This window comes from Neovison vison, chromosome 1 (genome assembly GCF_020171115.1).
Source record: "Neovison vison isolate M4711 chromosome 1, ASM_NN_V1, whole genome shotgun sequence".
Lineage (NCBI taxonomy): Eukaryota > Metazoa > Chordata > Mammalia > Carnivora > Mustelidae > Neogale > Neogale vison.
In genome coordinates, this window is record NC_058091.1 from 85,481,296 (window position 1) to 85,506,771 (window position 25,476).

The 25,476-nt window shown below is 41.2% G+C and overlaps 1 protein-coding gene across 1 annotated transcript in view; it reads left to right on the plus strand.

The window, feature by feature from the left end:
* Positions 1 to 16,347: 16,347 nt before the first annotated feature.
* DNAH8 (dynein axonemal heavy chain 8) overlaps positions 16,348 to 25,476 on the plus strand; it is a 336,143-nt gene continuing 327,014 nt past the window's right edge. Inside the window, exons 1-3 of the mRNA XM_044250418.1 lie at positions 16,348 to 16,386; positions 16,486 to 16,620; positions 24,670 to 24,754. Coding sequence (XP_044106353.1) covers positions 16,519 to 16,620; positions 24,670 to 24,754 — 187 coding nt within the window. The 5' untranslated portion in view covers positions 16,348 to 16,386; positions 16,486 to 16,518. The remainder of the gene's footprint in view (positions 16,387 to 16,485; positions 16,621 to 24,669; positions 24,755 to 25,476) is intronic.

Here is a 25,476-nt window from a genome sequence, read left to right on the forward strand (position 1 = left end):
TGATTGTGCCTACATTCTAAGTATAAGATACATGGTGTGGGGTCACCTGGGTGGCTCCGTGGGTTGAGGCCTCTGCCTTTGGCTCAGGTCATGGTCTCCGGGTCCTGGGATTGAGCCCCGCGATGGGCTCTCTGCTCGGTGGGGAGCCTGCTTCCCCCCCCGCCCCCGCCTGCCTCTCTGCCTACTTGTGATCTCTCTCTCTGTGTGTCAGATAAATAAATAAAATCTTTAAAAAAAAAGAGAGAGACATGGTTTGAATAGAAAAAATTCATAAAACCTAAAAATGTCCAAAACCAAGAAAATGACTTTATTTTCATGCAGCAGAATGGTATACATAATTTATGTGTATACATACATAAAATGAAAGAATCAGAGGAACATATTCCAACATGGATAAATCTCACAAACAAATGAAATAATTGAAAGTTGCTGAAGAATCCATATGACACAACACCATTTTTGCAAAGTTTTAAATTGTGCAATAATATAATGCATTGGTTGGGGCTAAACACACTTCTAGTAAGGGGATCAGGAGGTGCCTGGGAATAAACCCACATTCAGGAACATGATTTTCCCTAAGAGATGATGGAGAAGAGGGGAGGGATATACTGAGGATTCAAATATTTTGACATTGTTTCATAACTATAGCCAATTTTGGATAAAAGGATAGTTATAGTGGTATTATTCTTTATGTTTCTCTGTATATCTTAAATATTGTATAACATACTTCCAAAAACTGAAAGGGAAGAAGCACCACATATAGAAATAAAAGGAAAGACAGCAATAATGGGAAGGAGTAGGGCAGGATGGTCACTATTTGAGAAGACACAATTCCAAATAGAGTTTAGCAGTATTTCCTTTTTTGGAAAAGGGTTCTTAGTTTCCTACAGTTGACATAACACATTATCAAAACCGTGGTGGCTTAAATCAACAGAAATTCAGGGGCACCTGGCTGGCTTAACTGGTGGTGCATGTGAATCTTGATCTTGGAGTCATGAGTTCAAGCTCCGCATTGGGTGTAGAGTTTACTTAAAATAAATAAATAAGTAGGGGCGCCTGGGTGGCTCAGAAGGTTAAAGACTCTGCCTTCGGCTCAGGTCATGGTCCCAGGGTCCTGGGATGGGACCCCACATCCGGCTCTCTGCTCAGCGGGAAGCCTGCTTCCCGCACCCCCCCCCGCCCCGCCTACTTGTGAGCTCTGTCAAATAAATAAATAAAATCTTTAAAATTAAATAAATAGATAAATAAATAAGTAAAATTAAAAACAAAAACAAAACCAGAAATGTATCCTCTCACTAGAGGCTAGAAGTGTGAGATGAAGGTGTCAGCCTAGCTATACCTGCTACAAAGTTTCTGGGAGAGAATCCTTTGGCTCTTTCAGCTTTTGGTGGCTCCCAGTGTTCCTTGATTTATGGCAGCATAACTCCAGTCTCTGACTGTGTCTTCATGTGGCCTTTCCCTGAGTCTGAAATCTCTCTCCCCTTTCTCTTCTAAGGACACCAGTCATAGTTGATTAAGGATCTGTAACAGCAGCCCTACTGGCCTTAAGTGTTAACTTGCTTCAAATGTATGCACTCCTTGCTTACTGACCTAAGTCTTTTGATCTACAGTATAACTAACTTACTTTCCTTGCAATTTGCAGACCACTGGCCTTGAGGAGTGAAAGACCCAACTTTCCCAGAAGATAAGACTTGACCACACTCAGAAACAGTAGCTACTGATGCCAACAAGTCTGTAAGGGTCATGTAGGCAAAAAACTAACGGTCTGAGCACCTGCTTCTTCTGCACATAGCCCCCTCCTTTTTCTGTTCCTCTCTCTTGAAAACGCTCCGGCTTCCCCTGGATGAAGAAGATGGTCTTTGAGACTTTAACCCACCCTGTACCCAGGTTACCACCTTCCTGAATAAAGCAACTATTCTTTCCCCACCATCACTTGTCTCTTGGGTATTGATTTTCAAGGACTGAGCAGCCAAACCTGAGTTGGGAACCCGTTCTCAGTCCTATAACAATATCGCTATTAGTGTATGGAGTAAAGAAAAAAAAATACTGAACTGGTAATCAGAAGCTCTGAATTTTAGTCCTAGAACTGTGCTGGCTAATAACTCAACACATTAATTCTGAAACTCAGATTGTGAAACTTGTCTAGTCCTGGGTGTCCTTATTTGTAAAATGAAATTCAGGAAATAAGATGATCTCTAAGTTCCCTCCCTGTTCCAAAAATCTATAACTTCACAATGAGTCTGGTTTTCAAGCTTCATTGACTGGTGGAAAGATCACACTGTATTGACAGAAATAAAAATATTGAGACAATCAACTGAAAATGTCTGATGCTGTGGAGAATATACAATTACAGTACATGGATTATCAATATTTGTTATGTTATAATTGTCTAAACATGGCCACAATTCAAGTAGCCAACCATTCAAATAAAATACATATAAATATTGAATAACTATCCACAGTTCATCCTTTCGAGCTTATCCTTCCTGGATTATTGGCTTACGGTTAAAACAGCACATTTATACCTTGTTTAGTTGTCTACTCTATTTGGTGAAAAAAAAAAGAAAGAAAAAAAGAAAAGAAAAAAGACTGTCAATGCAGAAATCTAAAACACAAAAGGCAATAGGAACCTAGGTAACTAATAAAATAATGTTCATTAGGGAAAATTAACCATAAAAAGTATTTTAAACACACTCTGAATAGATTTTGTAATCTTAATTTTAAATAACAAAAAGAAAAAATATGTACAGGCCTTTTGCAGTGAAATGAATTTTGTGTCCCCCTAAAAATATGTCCAAGTTTTAACACCTGGTACCTGTGAATATGACCTTATTTGGAAATAGAGTCTTTGCAGATGTAGTTAAGGATCTCAAGGTGAGATCATCGTGCATCTACAGGGGATCTATTTCCAGACAAAGAGCTAGTTCCTTCATTATATTTTCAGGGTCTTGGGCAGTCTAAACATTTACTGTTTTGTATATGCTACATAGTGTTTTCTTTCTATTAAGACTCAGGAAAACTCTCTAGATGATGTGCTTTTCCCATATCTCAGGCATCCTCAGGAGTGTCATCATTTGGTAGTGTTCCATGAGCCTAGTTTTCTGCCAGAGGTAATGAAATTATTACATGGATCATGGTGCTACAAACCAAATACTGCAAAGCACATCTTTATTTTTTTTTTAAAGATTTTTATTTATTTATTTGAGAGAGAGACAGTGAGAGAGAGCATGAGAGGCGAGAAGGTCAGAGGGAGAAGCAGACTCCCCATGGAGCTGGGAGCCTGATGCGGGACACGATCCCGGGACTCCGGGACCATGACCCAAGCCAAAGGCAGTTGCCCAACCAACTGAGCCACCCAGGCGCCCAGCACATCTTTATTTTTAAAGAATTTTTAGATTTATTTATTTTAGAGAGAGAGAACACCATCCTCCGTGTGAGCTGAGAGAGGGGCAGAGGGAAAGAGTGAGAGAGAATCCTCAAGCAGACTCTCTGCTGAGCCTGGAGCCTGATGCAGGGCTCGATCCCAGGACCCTGAGATCTTTTCCTGAGCTGAAATCCAGAGCCGGCTGCTCCACCCACTGAGCCACCCAGTGCTCCTGCAATGCACCTCTTTAGAGCAAAAGCTCTGTCCATATTTAGCACAGTATTCTTTTCTTTTCTTCCTTCCTTCTTTTTCTCCTCCTTCCCTACCCCTTCCCTCCTTCTTCCTTCCTTTCTCCCTTCCTTCCTTTCCTCTCTCTTTCTTTCCATTCTTTCTTTTCATTCTTTTCTTAGTTTCTTTCATAGTATTCTTTCCTTTCTTCCTTCCTTCTTTTTCTCTTCCTTCTCTACCCTTTCCCTCCTTCATCCTTCCTTCCTTTCTCCCTTTCTTCCTTTCCTCTCTCACTCTTTCTTTCCACTTTTTCTTTTCTTTTTTTTCTTTCTTTCCCTTTCCTTCTTTATTTCTTTTTTTTTTTTTAAAGATTTTTTATTTATTTATTTGACAGAGAGAAAGCACAAGTAGATGGAGAGGCAGGCAGAGAGAGCGAGAGGGAAGCAGGCTCCCTGCTGAGCAGAGAGCCCGATGCGGGACTCGATCCCAGGACCCTGAGATCATGACCTGAGCCGAAGGCAGTGGCTTAACCCACTGAGCCACTGAGGCGCCCCTCCTTCTTTATTTCTTAAATGGGGTTTGAACTCATGACCCTGAGATCGAGACCTGAGCTTATATCAAGAGTCAAACACTCAACTGACTGAGCCAGACAGCCCAGCACAGTATTATTTCTTTAGAATATATTTTCAAAACAGGACTTTGTAGGTTAAGGTACATGGACATATTTAAGGCTCTTTAAAGGATATAATATCCTGTAATTTGTTTCTTACTATATAAGAATATATAGATATACCTCTTACTGGGAAGATGATAAGGATTAAACCATAAGTGCCAAAAATAGATGATGAGACAAAAAACAAATGGGCCAGAGAGAGACCCTTTATTACTCACAGCCCAACAAACAGCAGGAGCACCAAAGGAGAAGCCAGTTCTGGCTCCAGGTACCACCAGACAACACCATGGGCCCACGTGTGGGCAGTGGACTGGGAGAGAGCTAAGGAATCCAAGGCTAAGGGCTCATCATTTTTGTAGCAAGCAGTAAACAAGCCTGGGCGCCTCCCCCTGGGAAGTGAGCAGGTGCTCCTTAGCCCCACTGTGACTGCTGTCATCTACTTAATTGCCTATGCACTAACTAAAGAAACAGCTCAGAGTGAGAGGACAGTTAAGTCTTGTGGTCTGGCGTACTTGGGAATGTGTGCAGGGGTCCTGAGGGTCCCCTAACTTCACACTGCATAATTGCTGCATGGTATTTCTTAACATAGGTAGACTGTTCAATAAAACTTTACCTGTGATTTTTATAATAATCATTGGGTTTCAGGTTTGTTTGTTTTTTTTAATCAGTTGGCAGATCTTCCAGTCCTCATTTTAGATTGACCTGCTCTATATTCAAAGATTGACTTTAACTCCTAATTAAAGCAGACATCAGGCACACCTTGTCAGGGAGTTGGAAGAAAAACAGAAATGTACTGGAAAGAGAAGGGAGGGTGGGCTTTGAAAACAAGTCTGTTTTCTTCAGAGTTCTGTTCTCTGTATTACCAGTCGTAGGTTTCTTTCTTTCTTTTTTTTTTTTTTTAATTTATTTATTTATTTGACAGAGAGAGATCACAAGTAGGCAGAGAGGCAGGCAAAGAGGCAGGCAGAGAGGGAGGAGGAAGCAGGCTCCCTGCCGAGCAGAGAGCCCAATGCGGGACTCGATCCCAGGACCCTGAGATCACCACCTGAGCCGAAGGCAGCGGCTTAACCCACTGAGCCACCCAGGCGCCCCCAGTCGTAGGTTTCTGAGCAAACAAATTAAACAGAAAAGATTTAATATTCTCAAGTGAAACACTAAGTAACTTCAGAAAGTGTAACCGTCACAGGGGCGCTGGACGGACTCAGTCGCTGGAGAGGAGCTGGGGACTCTCGATCTCAGTGCTGAGAGTTGGAGCCCACCCATCTTCAGTATAGGGTCTACGCAAAAGTAAAAAAAGAAATCTTGGGGGTGCCTCAGTGTCGGCACCCCAAGTCGGTTAAGCGTCTGCTGCAGTCAGGTCATGACTCTGGGGTCCTGGGATTCAGCCGGCATTGGGCGCCCTGCTCAGCGGGGAGCCTGCTGCTCCCACTGCTTGTGCACTCTCCCTCTTAAATAAAATCTTTAAAAAATTTTAAAAACTCTTTTTTTAAAAAAAGATTTTATTTATTTTATTTGACAGAGATCACAAGTAGGCCGAGAGGCAGGCAGAGAGAGAGGGAGGAGGAAGCAGGCTCCCTGCCGAGCAGAGAGCCCGAAGAGGGGCTCGATTCCAGGGCCCTGAGATCATGACCTAAGCGGAAGGCAGAGGCTTTAACCCACTGAGCCACCCAGGCGCCCCTAAAAACTCTTAAGAGAAAGGAAAAAAAAAGTATAAACGTGTTTGAAAGTTATTTCCCTGCCCTTCCTCTCTCAAAGCACACCTTGGAGTTCTCCCCAGGCCCCGCCTCCTCCATTTTCCCCTCCAGGCAGTTGCCCTTTAGTGAGCCCGCCCTCTCCGCGGTGTTTCACTTCTCCGGCTGCGGGGGTACGGTGGGGTACTGGCCCCGCGGAACTGCGCGCGGTGGGGGGGGGGGCAGGGGTCGCTGAGCCCCTTACCCGCAGCCCAGCACCCGGGACCCCGCTGGGAGCAGCGCCCCCCTGACCCCGCGCGGGCCTCCCCAGCGAGAACCGGTGTGGACTCCCAACGGCCGAGCCTCGGCGGCCCCCGAACCAGACGCAGCTTCCCCGACGCAGCGCGGCCCCCTGGCCCGCCTGGGTGACTGGCCGGTGGCGGCGGCGAGTCGCGGCAGGTGAGTGCGGCACCGGCTCCTGCCCCGTGCCCGGCCCGCTCTCCTCCCTGGGTGGGGACTGGAGTCGGTGCTAGAATTCAGTGTCTCACCTCCCCGCTAGTCCTCCCGACCGGCCCAGTCAGCCCCCTGCTGCAGAACCGCTGCTCCGTCACCTCCGCCTGCGAATCCCAGCGTGTTCCCTGGACGTCCGACCTCACCCCTTTCCCCCTTTTAAGAAGTCAAAAGTAAGACAATATATCTCTCCCTCCAGGTTTGTGTTTCCGACCTCTCTCTTCCTCACTCCCTTGTACCCCAAAAGTCTCATCACCGAACTTAGCACTTTTCCCAAGGAAGCGCTGCCTTTTCCTGCTTTCTGGCATTTACGCTCTGCTGTCTCCCCACTTCTGACCTAGAACAGTCCCCTCTTCCATGTTCTCACGACAACTCTTCAGACCCAACTCAAATATCATTTTCTCTGTCAGGGTTTTCCTGAAGTTTCTTTTTCTGCCAGTCTCAGTCCCTTTGCTAATTTAACCTTTTCTCGACCTTGACCATGGGGTGTGTGTTGTGTTTAATGGTTTGTCCTTCCAGTTTGTGCGTTTTGCTTCGGGGGGAGCCTCTTAGTTTTATGCGTCGCCACAGCGGCTGAGCACACGGAAGCCCCTCCACAGTCACGAATGAACTAATGCGTGAAGGGTTAGGGTTACAGAAATGGGTACAAGAAAAAGGAGTGTGGTTGAAGTGGCTGTACGCTGAGCACACCAGTGTACCAACCTGCTCGCTTCAATACTCCTATGGGTGGAGAAGTCCCACTGTCCTATGGCTCCTGAAAATGAGCAGGGATGACTTTGTGGACATGCTATTAACGTTCAAATTGAACTTAAGGAGGAGGGATGCTGGAAGTTTAGAATGATTGCCTGTGGCATCAAGTTGTCTGTGGAGGAGGTGGGGGAGGGGAAAGAGATGAACAGGCGATTATCCTGAATTCATTCTGCACCAGCTGATGGCCAGCCAAGTATGAACACCTAGAGCCAGGACCTGCCTCTTTTTTTTAGCAAGTAATCTTGCTACCTTGGAAAATTCATGGGGAATTTAAGGTTCTAAATATTAATGTTGGCGGAGAAAATTTAAACACATATTGTATGTTGTATATGATACATACACATATGAGTAAAATATGTAACGTGTAAAATATATAAAATCATTATGATCCACTAAAAGTTATAGAATTGAAAAGCCCAACTCTTCCCCTAGTTTCCCCCTCTGTCTTTCTCATTCAAGGTGATCGTTGTTGATAAATTATTGTGTATCTTCCCTAGAAAACTTTTAATGTGTTTTATCAAACCTAAACTATTACCGATTATAATTTTATGCAATTACACAAATGCAAATTATATATATGTGACTTCATGAAGGAAAAAATGTGAGGAAAGAAAAAAGTGTTGCCAATTAAGACTTTTAAAAATATGCATCTTAGTACAGATGTAGTAAAAAGTAGGGCCACATGCACCCCAATGTTCATAGCAGCAATGTCCACAATAGCCAAACTGTGGAAAAGGCCAAAATACCCTTCAACAGATGAATGGATAAAGAAGTGGTCCATACACAGACCTGTACCCCTAGGGCTAATTATACATTATATATTTATTTAAAAAATTAAAAAATTAAAAAAAAAGAAGTGGTCCATATATACAATGGAATGTTACTCAGCCATTAGGATGAGTACATAACTTTTTCATCAACATGGATGGAACTGGAGGTGATTATGCTAAGTGAAATAAGTCAAGCAGAGAGAGTCAATTACCATATGGCTTCACTTATTTGTGGATCATAAGGAATAACAAAGAGGACTTTAGTAGGAGACGGAAGGGAAAAATGAAGGGGGAAATCAGAGGGAGAGAAGAGCCATAAGAGACTATGGACTCTGGGAAACAAACTGAGGGTTTTAGAGGGGAGGAGAATGGGGGAATAGGGGAGCCCAGTATTGGGTATTAAGGAGGGCACATATTGCATGGACCACTGGGATTATACACAAACAATGAATCATGGAACACGATATCAAAAACTAATGATGTGCTGTATGGTGACTAACATAACATAATAACAAAAATGTGCATCTTAGAAAAGACAAAATATTCTATATATAGTTTTTAAAATGAATACAATTGGTATTATGCAGTATACCATGCCTTCCTTTTTTCTTTCATGAAAAATGTGTTAGAGATCTTTCTGTATCTGTGTATGTAGCTCTACCTCATTCCTTTTACTGCTAGGGTCTGTATTAAAACTCTATTGAGCAGGATACTGTTACCAAACTCAGACTTGACTGTGCACTCAAAGAGCAGTAAGCCAATGGCTAACACACCAGTTTTGAAGCTTTATTATCAGAAGGGCAGCTCAACAGGAAGGCAGGGGTCGTTCCCAAAGCTACTTTTCCCTGAATCAAATTTAGACATACAATGGGTCCTTTATTAAGGGATATTTTGTTTATTTCCAGGAAATGTGTTTCTTTTTGTGCTTATTTTTGCTATTATAAACACATTGCAGTAAATAATTAACCTTCTCTGTATACATACATACATACAAATGTATATAATGTATATAATGTAGTAAGATGATTTATGTTTACAAAGATTGTCCCATTTCAACTATGTACTGTTCAAAATTTTGCTACAATTTTTAGGAATTCTACATAAAGTAGTTGTATATATTTCCAACTTAAAATGAAATAGTTGCATTGCTCTTTGGAAGTGGTAAGCTGATATTTTATATTTACAGTTAATTGCATGCCAAGTACAACTTGACAGTTGAAAACCACGTAGAAAATGCATCTCAGATAATTTTGTTAAAGGAAGAATTGTATACTTCCCCTAAGCAAAATCCCCCCAAATGGGCAGTGGTTGTTTGTTTGTTTATTTATTTATTTATTTATTTATAGCATCTCAGATATATGATTTACTTAAAAATGTTAAACTATAACAAACTATTTGGAATTTATTTCTCAGTCACAATAGTAATTAATACCTGTTTATCAGTTTCCTTACATTCAGTGTTTTTTCCCAGACTACTAACCATAAAGACTTTAATGTTCACAAAACAAGAGCTTATCCTGTCCTTTGCTTGAAATACTGGGGCACCTGGCTAGCTCAGGGGGTAGAGCATGTGACTCTTGATCTCAGGGTTGTGGGTTTGAGCCCCATGTTGGGTGGAGAGATTACTCAAAAATAAAATCTTTTTTTTTTTTTTTTAAAGATTTTATGTATTTATTTGACAGAGAGAGAGAGATTGAGAGAGAGAGATCACAAGTAGGCAGAGAGGCAGGCAGGGGGGCGGAGCAGGCTCCCTGCTGAGCAGAGAGCCGATGCGGGGCTCTATCCCAAGAACCTGAGATCATGACCTGAGCTGAAGGCAGAGGCTTAACCCACTGAGCCACATAGGCACCCCAAAAATAAAATCTTTAACAGAAAGAGAAATAGATGTGTCAGCCCTCAGTAGAGCATAGGTTAAACTCTTTACTCAGATCATGTATCTGGGAGTATTCTAATGTTTCAGAGATTAAATGTTTTTTATTTTTCCTTAAATAATTTCATGTAAATTCTAAGAAAATTAAGAGGACACACATAGAGGTGGAAAGAGTATACAGGCTATAGTGAAATATGGTTACTTGAGCCGAAGCTATAGATTATGTTTATTAGATTACCATACAAGCAGAGTAACTGACAATGACCTCTTCCTGTGTATTTTATGATAAATTTGACGTATTCTTTTTTAAAAAGATTTATTTATTTTAGAGGTGGGGGCAGGTAGGAGCAGAGGGAGAGAGAAAGAATCCTGAAGCAGACTCCCCAATGAGCACGGAGCCTGAACCTGGCTTTGTCCCAGGACCCTGAGATCCTGACCTGAGCCAAAATGAAGTGTCAGTGGCTCAACCGACTGAGCCACCCAGGCACCCCTGGACAAATTATGGATTAGGAGATTTTCAGAACTACTTATGGGTGCTAGAAAAAAAGCACTGGTAGAACTGTGCCAATTTCCTAACATGTTAACAGTAAGATCTATGCTTTATAAAAACCACATTTTATTATTCATGATTTATTTATTTTAACTGATTCTGAATCTTTGCTCTTTGTAGTCTTTTGGAAGAACAAATAAAATATAGCATAATTCTAAGTTTTATTATTTTTTTTCCAGGCAGCTTCTCCCCTTTTTGATCTCTTCATAGCTTTTCATGCCTTTACCTCTTTTCTTTTCTCTCTACATTTCTTCCCTCTCTTCTTATTGAATCCTACCTATTCTTCAAGGGCAGCTTATGTCCAAGTCCTCTGTGGAATCCTCTTTGTCTATTTTGTCTTTATTAATTTTTTTTTCCTCTAAATTTTCTAGTAGAGCGCCACAATTTTATTTTATTTTTAATTTTTAAAAAGATTTTATTTGTTTGTCTGGGGAGAGAATGAGCAGTGGGGAGAGGTAAAGGAGAGAGGGGGAGAGAGAAAAGCAGACACCTTACTGAGCAGGAAGCCCAATGCTAGGACCCAGAGATCATGACCTGAGCCCAAGGCAGACTATTAACTCATGGAGCCACCCAGGACCCTTGAGTTGCACAATTTTACCATTGATTGATTTGCAAAGATTACTTTTTCTCTCCAAAAGCCTTGTGAGTCCTGTCTTGTTTTCTGCCTCCCAGAGTGAGTAACATAGCCCTGGGCATATATACGCACTTTGCATGGGGGCTGGGGCTTGGGGACAGGAAAGAGGGAGAAGCTTCCATTTTTCCTTCCCTTTCTATACTTGTTTTCAGTGAGATTTCCTACTCAGTCTTAGGATTCAGCCTGATCTTAATAACCATAAATATTGTTTAATCCAACTGATGATATTTAAGACTAAATTAAACATTTTCAGCTCTAATATTCCTTCTTTGCAAGATTACAAATAACTACTTGAACAAGGGGGAAAGACTAGTGCCTACAGATGGGTAAGAGTGCCTTAACTAATTCAATTCTATCTCTTTTTAACTTTCTTAATTTCAAAACACCTTTTTTTTTTTTTAAATTTCCTGGTGAGTTTAAGAGGAAGTTTTCCAAACTAAAGACTCCTGACAGATGGTCAATACATTGGTCATTTCCTTTTTTAAAAAAAAAATCTTTCTATTATTTTTAATTTTATTACAATTTTTCTTAGGTAATCTCTCCACCCAGTGTGGGGCTTAAACTCATGACCCCAAGATCAAGAGTTGCATGTTCTACTGACTGAGCCAGCCAGGAACTCCCAACTGGTCATTTCCTTAATGCAGTTGATTATATTTTCTTTTCTTTTTAAAAAAAATAGCATTTTTAAAAATTGAGTTATATAATTACTTCACTAAGGCATACCCTTCAGTGGTTTTTATTATTTGCACTGTGTTATACAACCACAGATAGTCACTATCGAATCCCAGAACATTTCTATTACCTCAAAAAAGAAATCCAGGCCTATTAGCAGGTAGGCTCAATTCTTCCTTCCCCATCCTCTGACTTCCACTGATTTATTTTCTATCTCTATGGATTTGCCTTTTCTGGACATTTCAAATAAATGGACTCCTATAATATGTAGCCTTTGTGTCTGGCTTCTTTCACTTAGTGCAGTGTTTTCAAGGTCCATCCATGCTGTAGCATGGCACGGCCCTTCATTCCTTCTTACAACAGAATGATATTCCAAGGGTAAGGATATGCCACATTTATTTATCCATTTGTCACCTAACTCAGCATTTGGGTTGTTTCCAATTTGAACTCAACATGAATAGTGCTGCCATGAACATTTGTATACAGATTTTTGTGTAAACAGATATTACCAGTTCTCTTGGGTAGAATTGCTAGAATTCCAGGTAGGCCTGGAGGGACTGGCTTATTTGCTAATTCTATGTTTAGCTTTCTGAGGTACTGCCAAACTGTTTTCCTCAGAGGCAGCACAATTTTACATGCCCACCAGCAATGTATGAAGATTTGAATTTCTCTACGACATTCTCAGCCCTTTTTAATGTCTTTTAAGAAAAAATTTAGAGCCATCCTACTGGATGTAAAGTGCCATCTCATGGTGGTTTTGATTTGCATTTTCCTAGTGACTAGTGGTATTGAGTGTCTTTCCATGCACTTGTTGGTCATGTGCTATAAATATACATATATATTTATATATATTTTATATACATTTATATATACTTATATATTACATATTTATATATATTTATTAATTAAGCATAGTTATATATGTCACCAAGCATAGAACTTGACATTTAGTTGTTGACAATTAATATTACTTCCCCAGTCTTCTCTGTGGAACGCATATGGATCCTACTAAGACCTACCTTAAATGACAGCCTCTCCTTAGAGAGTTCCTTCTTGAGTTTTCTGCACTGATGCTACAGATTCTTGTCCACTCCTTGGCTGGTTCTGTGGAAACCGCGAAGTGTTCATTGATAAGTTTGGCCTTCCTCACTAGGCTGTGAGCTCCTTGCCAAGGACTAGAGACTAGGGGTGAGAGAACAGTGCTGGTTTCAGGAATAGCCAGGGCTGCTGTCACCTCAGGCAGCACCTCGGGCAAAGGCAATGGAAGAAACTGGAGAGAGAGCTTGGAGCCAAGTCAGGAAGCCCTTGGAGGACCCAAGGATTTGTATTTGGCATCCAGTGGAGAACTTTAAGCAGGGCAGTGTTAGGATATGATTGGAAGTTCAGGAAGATCATTTTTGTCTGTGCAATTGGGTACGACCTGTACCTTCTCTGGATCTTAGTTTCATTAGCAATAAAGAGGGAGAGCTGAACTAGGTAATTTCTCAGGGTTGTTTTTTTTTTTTTTTCCCTACTTCTGAAATGATGTGCCATAAATCTCAGCTATCTGGACTCCTCAGGGAATGAACTGTGTTGGATAATAACATTTTATTAAAATTTAATCTGTGCCAACACTTAAAAAATAGTAGCCAATTTTAGTTGAAAAATGCATGAAGATTAATTACATACCTCCCTGACTTCTTTTTTTTTCCATTTTTTTTTTCAATTTATTTATTTTCAGAAAAACATTATTCATTATTTTTTCACCACACCCAGTGCTCCATGCAAGCCGTGCCCTCTATAATACCCACCACCTGGTACCCCAACCTCCCACCCCCCTGCCACTTCAAACCCCTCAGACTGTTTTTCAGAGTCCATAGTCTCTCATGGTTCACCTCCCCTTCCAATTTACCCAAATTCCCTACTCCTCTCTAATGCCCCTTGTCCTCCATGCTGTTTGTTATGCTCCACAAATAAGTGAAACCATATGATAATTGACTCTCTCTGCTTGACTTATTTCACTCAGCATAATCTCTTCCAGTCCCGTCCATGTTGCTACAAAAGTTGGGTATTCGTCCTTTCTGATGGAGGCACAATACTCCATAGTGTATATGGACCACATCTTCCTTATCCATTCATCCGTACTTGGATGGGAGACCTCCCTGACTTCTTAAATATGATATCATGATTCCATTTTCATCTTTTCTTGATGGCTTAAATAATAGTGGCTCTACAGTGACTTAAATAACTCTGTGGCTCTAGAAAGAGCACTGGTTACCTGCAGAGAAGCTCTCCAGTCCTACTGAGCTCAGTTAGTGTATGTGTTTTACCATTACATTGAAATTAAAGTAAATTTTGCATTGGTTTCAGAAACCAGACAACTATGCCTGTCAACATCCTTTGAGAGAAGGCATGATTCTCTGACTGAGTAAAGTGAACTGTTTTGCAGAATTCAAAAGTGCAGATTGGAGCAGAGTGACAGGTAGTTGCTATGACTTCACTAATATGTATCACTATACTTGTTCTTGATAGACTATAGGAAGGAGGATCAGCTCTGGGCCAATTTCAAGGGTAAACATGTAATGTGCACACAACTCCTGAGTATTGTAGATCACCCTGTCCAATAGTAACTCAGAGATGTTCACTTGTTACTTTCCAAAAAAAGGTACTTGCATGTAAAGAAAACAGACGTTAGAATGTGGTCAAGGAACAAAGACAAAAACTGGGATTTATAAAAGAGAGGAAAGAGGAATAAAAAGAAAAATCTGCAGACAGTTTGGGAACTATTGTTCTGGTTTGCAGATCTTGGGCATGAGTGCTTAGCTGGCAGCAAACAGATTGATCAGTTTGGATATTTTCACTCTGGAATAGGCCAATTTAGGGTATCAAAGGAAACAATTTCTGCTGTTGATGGGATCTCCATAAAAGCTGGAGGGGGCGGCTGTGGGGTGCAGGTTACAAGCTGTCTCTGTGTCTTATGTAGGTCTGCTCCTGTCCTTCCATGAGCAACACCATCTAACTTAGCCTAGGTGTGCACAAGTCTCCTCAGAATTTTTCATTAGCAAGCCTCTTTCTCTGTCTTCCTTTGAACTCTCTGCTTTGGAATTTTTGTTGTTATTCAAGTGTTTTCTATAATCCTGGCTTCTGGATTTTAGCCATACTCTGAAAATTTATTTCATTGTAGGTTTGATGACTGTCCTATAATGTGATTTTTTTGTAAGTGACATTTTCTCCTGTTCCACTGGTGTCGCCTGATTTTCCTGGTTATGTGCTCAGGAAAACTTACACACTTGTGTATAGAGCTTTTCTGATTGGGTAGGTCAGATTTATACTTCACATGATATCATTGCTTCCGGAAATAATCGCCATCGCATTTTAGGCGCACAATGGGAAGGCCGTTACAAACAAAAAGTCCATTGGAGTAAGCTGGGCACTGAAAGTACAGTCGTTTTTCATTGGCTAAGTTGTGACCATCTCTCATTGGCTGGGCTGTTGTTGGGTGAGAGGAAGAGTCTTAGTTCCTCTGGAATAAGAAAGTAGGATCTGGATGCGTCGTGGGGCTCTTCCTGTTTGGTCTGCAGTTCACAACCAGTGGTAGGGCTGGTAGGGTGAGAGCCTGTCCTTGCTGGCACCCTGAATTCATTCTAAATGAGGTTTCCCTTTATTAGTTTTCACACTGCCAAGAGGATGTTTTATGTTTTGGGGGCGTTCTTGGATATGCACATGTAGATGAGATGACTGGACAGTTGAGTCTCTGATTGGTGAATTGTATCGTAGCATTCTTCGATGGAAGAAATGTTTCAGTCCATGTAGTTCTTTGACTTGTCTCTTGGACAAGTCAGTATCTCAGCTGTAACACACAGCTCTCAATCTTTTTTCAGCCCTTACATACCTGAGGACAAGTACCTTTCCATCAGTTGCAGTAATTACTATGACAGGGATGAGATGTGTGTGGGGTAGCAGCACCTTAGGGTCAAATCAGTCAGGAGGAGCACTTAGGGCTTCAGAAAGCCCCTAGGTGTATGTGTGCTGTCACTCCTAAAACAAACAAACAAACACAATTATAATTTCACAAGTCCTGTGAGCTGAGCTTCATTAGTTAATATAGCAAGGAAGAAATAGATGATTTTGCTACCTGTCTAGGTTCAAAGGGAGGAATAAATTAACAGAGAACATTCAACTTATTGTAGTCTTAAAAGAAAACATTTTGTCATTCTAGGTTTTAAAGTTTAAGGTGCTCTATGGGAGGAAAAAGCTGATAATATGAGCGCTGAAGAAGGGGGTTCACCCCCTCCAGAAGAACCAGCTCCTCCCTCTTCAGGAGATACAGTACCCCCTGGGTCAGAAGGGACTGGCCCTCGGGATCCAGGAGATGAGGCCCCCCACTCTCCAGGAAAAGAGGCTCCTCCTCCTTCAGATGAAGGCCCTCTGCACCCTGCCACAGAGGCAGCCTCAGCTCTAGATGACGGCTCTCATTCTGAAACAGGTCCTGTTCTTTCTCCAAGTGATTATCTGAATCTCATCCCTTCCGATGAAAGGATAATTCTTCCAGAGGATGAGGAGCTGGATGCACACAGAGTTCGAGCTAAGCCTACGCTCCGACTGGGTCAATCCATGCTTTCTGAAATGCTTTCTCAGTCTTCCCATAGATCGTCTCGGTATCGCCGAAGCATGAGTGGCATTCCAAATCTACAGGAAACATTAAAAGAGAGACAGGTTTTTCTTATAATAAGATTCTACTTGTGTGTCACTTTTATGTCAAATTAAGTGTTTTTGGTGGTTTTTCTTCATAATGACATGTTTTTCATTCTTTAGGCAAGATTTAGAGATGCAAGAGAAAACCGAAAAATGAAAATTGACCCTTCATACAAATATATATTTGAAATCCTAGCGGAAAAGCTTGGCCTGGACTTAGTAACTGTTGAAGAATTAATTTTGGATTGTCCATCTGTAAGTTTAAATCTTATCATTATATTTTTAATTGCTCTTTGAGAACTGATTGCTTTAAGCTAGAATCATTGTCATGAACAACAAAACACTTAGAAAGGGAAAGTAGTAATTTTACATATTAAGGAAGTTTTATAGAACTATACTCAGATCAATCATATTTCTCATTAGGTCTACTATTGAAGAGGAAGGGAAGAGTTAGCTATAAGAATTTGGCTAAAATTCTAACTCAAAATGCCTTTAGAGGTTAGAGGGATAGTCAAGCACAGGTGGAGTTAAATATTCTAAAAGTACAGGTTATATGAACTACACATGCAAATCATTTGGAAAGATAAACAAACTGCATACATATGAGCTAGGGAACAATGATTTTTGCATGAGCATAGCAGAAAACAACAAGGTGATTACCATCTGTCTCAGCATGTCAGAGACAGTCCTAGATTATGCTCACTTTCCTGGCATATTTTTAAAAAATATTTTATTTATTTATTTTACAGGCAGAGATCACAACTAGGCAGAGAGGTAGGCAGAGAGAGTCTGATGCGGGGCTTTATCCCAGGACCCTGGGATCATGACCTGAGCCAAAGGCAGAGGTTTTAACCTACTCAGCCACCCAGGTGCCCCCTAGCATAATTATTAACAGCCCCTCCTTTCACTCCTAAAATGTCCCAGTTTGGGCTGATGAATTTCTATGGTCACCCTCATTAGAGTAATATATGATAAACTGTGGCTTTCGTAGAAGCTGCCAGAAGCAGTATCACAGGTTCCTTTCTGATAGCTTAGCTTCTAAATTAACTCTCAAAAAAAGTACTATAGTTTGCTTGAATTTTTACCAGTCCTGGTTGTGGACTGGCCTGGAGCCACAGCAAGACCGGGGAACAGGCGCATACTGGTGGAGAGCTGATCATCCCACTGAATGCACTGGTGAGAGCGTAGGGTAGGGGGCCGTGTTGTGGCAAGGTTGTCATCATTGGGGTCCATAGAGAACAGCTGACTTGGGCAAAACTCTTTTAGCTGGTTATAAGAGTCAAGATTCTGTGGGTTGGTTTCTAAAGGAACCTCTCTCTTGCTCCCTGCCATGTGTTGCCAAGTTCTGGAAAGTTGTCTGCCTTTTCTGTCAGGACCCTTGTAAAAGTTGAGAATGGGCTGTCCTCTGATAGTATGAGTGGGATCGCTTGTTTTCCTGTTCCCTTAGTGTGTTATGGTGATCTGGGAATGTGAGTGATGCAAAGAGATCAATAACTCTGAGCTATTTTAGTGATGAAAGATAAGAAAATTCATGAATTGTGTACATAAAACAAGAGGCAGTACAGCAAGCAGCTGGAAATAGAGCATCGTTTCTCATGCCACCACAATTCCCTGCAGGGATGTACAGGTGTGGTCAAGAGTGGCTGCCTGGGGGCGCCTGGGTGGCTCAGTGGGTTAAGCCGCTGCCTTCGGCTCAGGTCATGATCTCAGGGTTCTGGGATCGAGCCCCGCATCGGGCTCTCTGCTCAGCAGGGAGCCTGCTTCCCTCTCGCTCTGCCTGCCTCTGTCTGCTTGTGATCTCTCTCTGTCAAATAAATAAATCTTTAAAAAAAAAAAAAAAAAAGAGTGGCTGCCTGGGCACACGGACTGTGTCATCAGACAGACCCGTGTGCTGATAGACCCTGCACTTGGTTTAATGATTTCCTGTCACCACCTGGAAATTCGTTTAAAAATATATATTTTTAAGTTTTATAGTTCTGTATAGTTAACATAGAGTTTTATATTAGTTTCGGGTGAACAAAACAGTGATTCAACAGTTCTGTACATCACCTGGTGCTCATGGTGGTTAAGTGTAGTCTTTAATCCCCATCACCTATTTCACCCATCCCCCCACCCACCTACCCTCTGGAAACCACCAGTTTGTTCTCTATAGTTAAGGGTCTGTTTCCTGGTTTGTCTGTCTGTTTGCCTCCTTTTACTCCTTTGTTTGTTTAATTTCTTAAATTCTATATATGAGTGAAATCATGTGGTGTTTGTCCTCTGACTGGCTTATTCTGCTTAGCATTGTACCCTTTAGCTCCATCCATGTTCTTGCAAATGACAAGATTTCATTCTTTTTTATGGTGAAGTAATTTTCCATTGTTTATATATACCATAGCTTTTTTACCCATTCATTTATCAACAGACAAGTGGGCTGCCTCCATAACACTATTGTAAATAATGCTGCAATAAACATAGAGGTGCATGTATCCCCTTGAATTAATGTTCTTGGGTAAGTACCCAGTAGTGTGATTACTGAATCATATGGTCGTTCTATTTTTACTATTTTAACTTTTTGAGGAACCGCCATACTGTTTTCTACATGTCTGTTTCCACTGACAATGAGCCAGGGTTTCTTCCTTTCCACATCCTTGCCAGCACTTGTTGTTTTTTATGTTTTTGGTTTTAGCCATTCTGACAGGTGTGAGGTGATATCTCATTAGAGTTTTGATTTGTATTTCCCTGATGATGACTGATGTTGAGCATCTTTTCATGTGTCTGTCGGCCACCTGTGTGTTATCTTTGGAGAAATGTCTGTTCATGTCTTCTGCCCATTTTTAAATTGGACTATTTGGTGGTTTTTTTTTTTTTTTGATGTTGAGTTGTATAAGTTCCTTATATATATTGGATACTAACCTTTTATCAGATATATCATTTGTGAATATTTTCTCCCATTGAGAAAGCTGCCTTTTTGTTTTGTTGACTGTTTCCTTTGCCATGCAGAAGCTTTTTATTCTGACATAGTCCCAATAGTGTATTTTTGCTATTATTTCCCCTGCCTCAGGAGACATACCTAGAAAAATGTTGCTATGGCTAATGTCAGAGAAATTACTGCCTATGCTCTCTTCTAGGATTTTTATGGTTTCAAGTCTCACATTTAGGTCTTTAATCTATTTTGAGTTTATTTTTGTGTATGGTGTAAGAAAGTGGTCCAGTTTCATTCTTTTGCATGTAGCTGTCCAGTTTTCTCAGCACTATTTGTTAGAGACCTTCTTTTTCCCATTGCATATTCTTGCCTCTTCTGTCAAAGATGAAATGACCATATCCACCTTGAAATTCTTTTTTTTTAAGATTTTATTTTAATTCCAGTTAGTTAACATATAGGGTAATATTAGATTCTGGTGTACAATATGGTGATTCAGCATCTCCATACTACCTCCGGTGCTCATCACAAGTACACTCCTTAATTCCCATCACCTGTGTAACTTATCCCCCTCAACCTGCTCCCCTCTGGTAACTATCAGTGTGTACTCTATAGTGAAGTTTCTTGATTTGTCTCTCTTTTTCGTTTTGTTTCTTTTCTTTCTTTCCTTCCTTCCTTTCCCATTTGCTCATTTTGTTTCTTAAATTCCACATATGAGCGAAATCATAGGGCATTTGTCTTTCTCTGAGTGAATCATTTTGCTTAGAATAATACTTTCTAACATCCATCCATTTGAATGGCAAGATTTCACTCTTTTTTATGGCTGAGTAATTTTCCATTGTATGTATACACCAGATCTTTGTTTTCCCCCCTCAGATCTAGGATTAGGGTTTGGTTTAGGACCAGAATAAGGCTAAGGGTTAGGGTTAGGGTTAGGGCCCATGTGTTTGTATGTGTCTATTATCATGCAATTTAGGACCACTCTGGAGGGATAAGTTTAGGGTTAGGTTAAGGTTAATTTTAGGTTTAGGAATTAGCGTATGTGTTTGGATTAGGATAAGGTTTTTGCTTAGAATAATGTTTTCTACCTCCAGCCACATCTTTTAAGTGGCAAGATTTCATTCTTTTTTATGGCTGGGGAATAGTCCATTGTATGTGTATGGGTTATGGTTATTGTTAGGGTGAGAGGTTAGTAGTGGTTATGGTGGTGGTTAGTGATTAGCAGTAAGGGTTAGAGTTAGGGGTTGGTTTTGGGTTAGGATTAGGTTTAGAGCTAGGGCTGGGTTGAGGGTGAGGGTATGTGCCTGTTATCCTGCAGTTCAGAGACCTCTCCAGAGGTTAGGTTTAGGGTTAAAAATAGGGTTAGAGGTAGAGTTTAGAGGTTACCTGCAGTTCAGAGGCCTTTCCAGAGAATAAAACCTCAGACCTCCGTTAGGGTGAAAATAAACATGGCAACCATCATTGCATCGAGGTGAAGAGAGGATTTGACATGCGAAATACTCTACTTTTTAAATTAAGATTTTATTTAAATTCCAGTCAGTTAACATATGATGTTATATTAGTTTCAGGTGTAGAATTTAGTGATTCAAGACTTACATAGAACCTCTGGTGCTCATTACAGGAAGAGCTCTCCTTTTTTTTTTTTTTTTTAAAGATTTCATTTATTTATTTGACAGAGAGAAATCACAAGTAGACAGAGAGGCAGACAGAGAGAGACAGAGAGGGAAGCAGGCTCCCTGCTGAGCAGAGAGCCTGATGCGGGACTCGATCCCAGGACCCTGAGATCATGACCTGAGCCGAAGGCAGCGGCTTAACCCACTGAGCCACCCAGGCGCCCCAGGAAGAGCTCTCCTTAATCGCCACCACCAGTTTCACCCACCCTGCCCCTCCCCAACTCAGCTCTGGTAACCATCAGCTTGTTCTCTCTAGTTAGGAGACTTTGCCTTGAAATTCTTACTAATTTTTTCACAAGTGTTCCTGCAGGTTTAGTTTTCACTGGGCCTGTAGCTCATAAATTTTGTGGCCTGTCCTGGCTGTGGATGATACCATCCATGTAGTAACATAGGTGATCAACCTTGTTTCACCTGAAAGTTGCTAGGCCATACATTTGGTGGATTGGATTTGCACCAGCCAGCATGACAGTGACATATGCCTTCAAACCGTTCCATTTGTCATTCCTGGAGTATGTCTTGTACTTTAGGTCTGAGAGATTAGGTTCTTCCTTGAAGGCCATCATGGACCAGTTTAGACCCTGCATCAGCTGCACATCTAGGAAATCTAGGGAAATGTAGGTCTTAAGGGAAGATGTAAACCAGGAAAGCTTTTCTTTAAGAGTGGTTCAGCAGTTGCAAAGCCACAGTGGAGGGGAGAGAGTATAGTCAGGAGGGAAACCAATCTCAAAATCTGGGAGAGATCAGAATGCCTATTTGGTTGAAAGGACAAGGCAAGCACCTAAATTGGCATCAAGATTGGTAGACAATTGAATAAGAAGATGGAACCTGGAGCAAAGGGTGGCCTAGTTTGCTGTGGTGATTTAGGAAATTGGTTATATGGAAGGGTTTCCTTCTATGTGAATCCTGGTGTAGCAATCCAAAGTGGAAGCAGTTCATTAAAGGTCACACAAAAAGATGAACCGTAGAGGGTATGATGCTTATTTTGTTTGCCTTTAGATCTGTTATCCAGTCTTTATTACTGACTCTGTGGCCCGAAGGCTGACCTCTCTAGCACCTATCACCTGGGCTCCCTTGCTCTCTGACTTGCACGGGACTCAGTCACTAGGAGGCTCCAGCAGGAGGTAGGAGGGCAGAAGGGAGACCAGTCTGACCCCTCCATGCTTGGCCATTTTTTCTGGCTACAGTCATATCTTCTAACTACATTTCTTCCCAAGCCATTCTCCTTCTACAGCTCTTTGTCTTCCTGCTTCCAGCTGTCCCCTACATCACTCATCACACTTTAAGGTCTTGGCTGGTGCTGCTTTTCCTTTGTTGATCGTCCTACTGTTGCTGCTAGTCACAGCTTCTCTTAACCCTGCTCTGGCCTCTGGAAATAGCCTCTATGTTATAAAGTTTCTTTAAAAACCCATTTTTGGGACTTCTTTTCTTGCCAGGACCCTGACCAATACAGATGTTTCTACCGCATCGGTGTCCATGGTTTGCTGCTGTCTTCATTCAGCACTGCTCAGGATAATCACAGACTATCTTGCTTTCCCCGCTTACATGACAGTATTTTCCAAAGTCAGGGCAATAGCAGTGTGGTTCTGTGGATGGAGCACAGCCCTGGAGGCCCAAGGCTGGCCTCTGGTTCTAGGCTCTGAACTTGTGGTTGTGTCTTTGGGTCTTTTTTTTTTTTTTTTTAAAGATTTTATTTATCTATTTGACAGAGACAGATCACAAGTAGGCAGAGAGGCAGGCAGAGAGAGAGGAGGAAGCAGGCTCCCTGCTGAGCAGAGATCCCGATGCGGAACTCGATCCCAGGGCCCTGAGATCATGACCTGAGCTGAAGGCAGCGGCTTAACCCACTGAGCCACCCAGGCGCCCTGTCTTTGGGTCTTTTACTCAAATTCTTTTTAGCTTTACTTATCTCTTCTGTAAGAGGGGCATAATAATGCCACCCTATCTAGTGCAAGGCAATGGTAAAGTGAAGATGAGATATTTGTAAAATTTATAAGTGAATTTTTAATTTATAATCATGATTTCAACCCATGACAATATTCACTCTCAGATCTCAGGAGTACATTGTGTCCAGAGAATAAGAGTTTGTTGCATTTGATATTGTGATGTCTTTTTATCATGGGTGTGTGCTCTGTTTTTGATAATTTGGATACTATCAAATCTAATGGGTCATATGATCAGACACAGCAAGAAGGTATTTATGGAACTGAGCAGGAGTCGCTGTGCTGACAGTTTTTGTATCTTTCAGATTGTAATTATGTAAGAGTCAAGTTTATGTGTGAGATGGAAGAGTAGAAAATGAAGGGCTTCAATTTGGTACATCTGTGTGGATGTTTCATTTTCTGGGATGGCGGTTCCTAAATGGGATCCCAGAACCAGAAGCATCATATCACCTGGAACTTTTTAGAGATTTATTTATTTCAGAGAGAAAGAGAGAGAGAGAGAGAGAGAGAGAGAGAGAGAGAGAGAGAGGTATCATGAGCAGGGGGAGGACCCAAGGGGGAAGAAGACGGAGAATCTCAAGCAGACTTCGTGCTGGGCTCAGAGACCCATGTGGGGCTCAATCTCACGACCCTGGGATCACGACCCGAGTTGAAATCAAAAGTCGGAGGCTCAACTGACTGAACCACCCACACCCCTCACCTGGAACTTTTTAGAAATATAAGTCCTCAGGGCCAGAATTCTGTTTTATTTTTAAAGCCCTAGGTGCTTCTCTGATGTACGCTAAAGTTTGAGAACAATTGTCCTAGGGGGAGAGGCTTTGCCAGATCTGGTGTACTTCCTACATGTGGCCAGTAAGTGAAGAGAAGCCCGTTGCTCAAGAGAGACATTAAGTATAGACTCCATGGACAAAGTGGGTTGAGTAACTTTGTATTTCCCAAGCGATGTGTGAGGATTTTTGTTTACATGATCTGTTTACTTTTCCACTTACTGAAGATATGACACTTACATATAAGTAATTAAATAAGAGCTTCATGCTCATTAACATGGGAAACTCTCATTATAATAGTTTGGTTTTGGGGTTTTTTTTTTGAAGACCAGAAGAGAAGTTTTTATTTTTTTTTTTTAAGATTTTATTTATTTAATTTGACGCAGAGAGAGAGATCACAAGTAGGCAGAGAGGCAGGCAGAGAGAGAGGGAGAAGCAGGCTCCCTGCTGAGCAGAGAGCCTGATGTGGGGCTCGATTCCAGAGATCATGACCTGAGACAAAGGCAGAGGCTTAACCCACTGAGCCACTCAGGCACCCCTAATAGTTTGTTTTTATGTTAGTTTGGCTACAATATGGGTCAAATGACAATAGCTGAAAACATAATTACTCAAATAATTGGTCTAAAAACCAATTAGTTCGTAAGGCAAGTTTTCTATTTTCCAAGTCAGCTTTTAAGAATAGTTTATTTTAGTGATAATTCTTTATATTTACCTCCAGTTGGACTCATTCGTTTATTCCTATAAGGTTCTGTGAGGCAGGGTCAGGTAAAGTGCCTGCCTAATTATATATGCAGATCATTAGTATAGGTTCAGAAATAGAATTTACCATCTATTTCATGGTAATTTTGGGGTTAAAGTAGTTCAAATTCTAATCCTGCTTCTGATGTCCCTGTCACTCTTGAATAAAGTCTTGAATCTTGAATAAAGTCTTTGAACCTGCCTAGCCGAGGGCATGGTTCAATTTATTGTAGCTAATGTAGCTAGTCATTTTACTGATCATCATTTTCTCTTTTATTTAACAGCTGGAAGCATTTACTCATTTTTTTATGAAAGATGGTTGTAAGACCCTGAAATTTTTGTACCAGGAAGGAGATGTCCCTGGCCTTGGTAAGGATATTTTATGAAAGCAATGTGCTGGCTATTAGTTAATGAATATTAAGATGCAGCATATCTTTCCTCTTCTAAGTAGATACATATTTATAAAGATTATATACTTAAACAGAAGTATATTTATACAGAAAATTTATCAGAAGCTTAGGTGTGGAAAAGAGAGTGCCTTTTTTTTTTTTAAGATTTATTTATTTGAAAGAGAGTGTGTACATGCACAAGCTGGGAGGGACTTGGGGAAGGGAGAGAGAATCTCAAGCAGATTCTTTGCCAAGCATGGAGTCCCATATAGGGGTCAACCTCATGATCCTGAGATCATGACCTGAGCCGAAATCAAGAGATGAAGGCCCATCTGACTGAGCCACTCAGGTGCCCCTCCAAAAAAAGTGTCTTAAAAAAATACATTTTTGGGGCATCTGGGTGGCACAGTCAGTTAAGCATCTATCTTTGGCTCGCTCAGGTCATGATCCCAGGGTCCTGGGATCAAGCGCCACATCAGGGTTCCTACTCAGCAAGGAGCCTGCTTCTCCCTCTCCCTGCCCTTCCCTCCCCCAACTCATGTTTTCTCTGCTCGCTGTGCTATCTCTTGCTCTCTCTTAAATAAATAAATTAAAAACAATACATGTTCAGCCCAAATATGTGTTTCAGGGACCACTATAATACAAGGAGAAAACGTACTTACAGAAATCACTGATATCTCTTAATGGATATATGTTTTCACT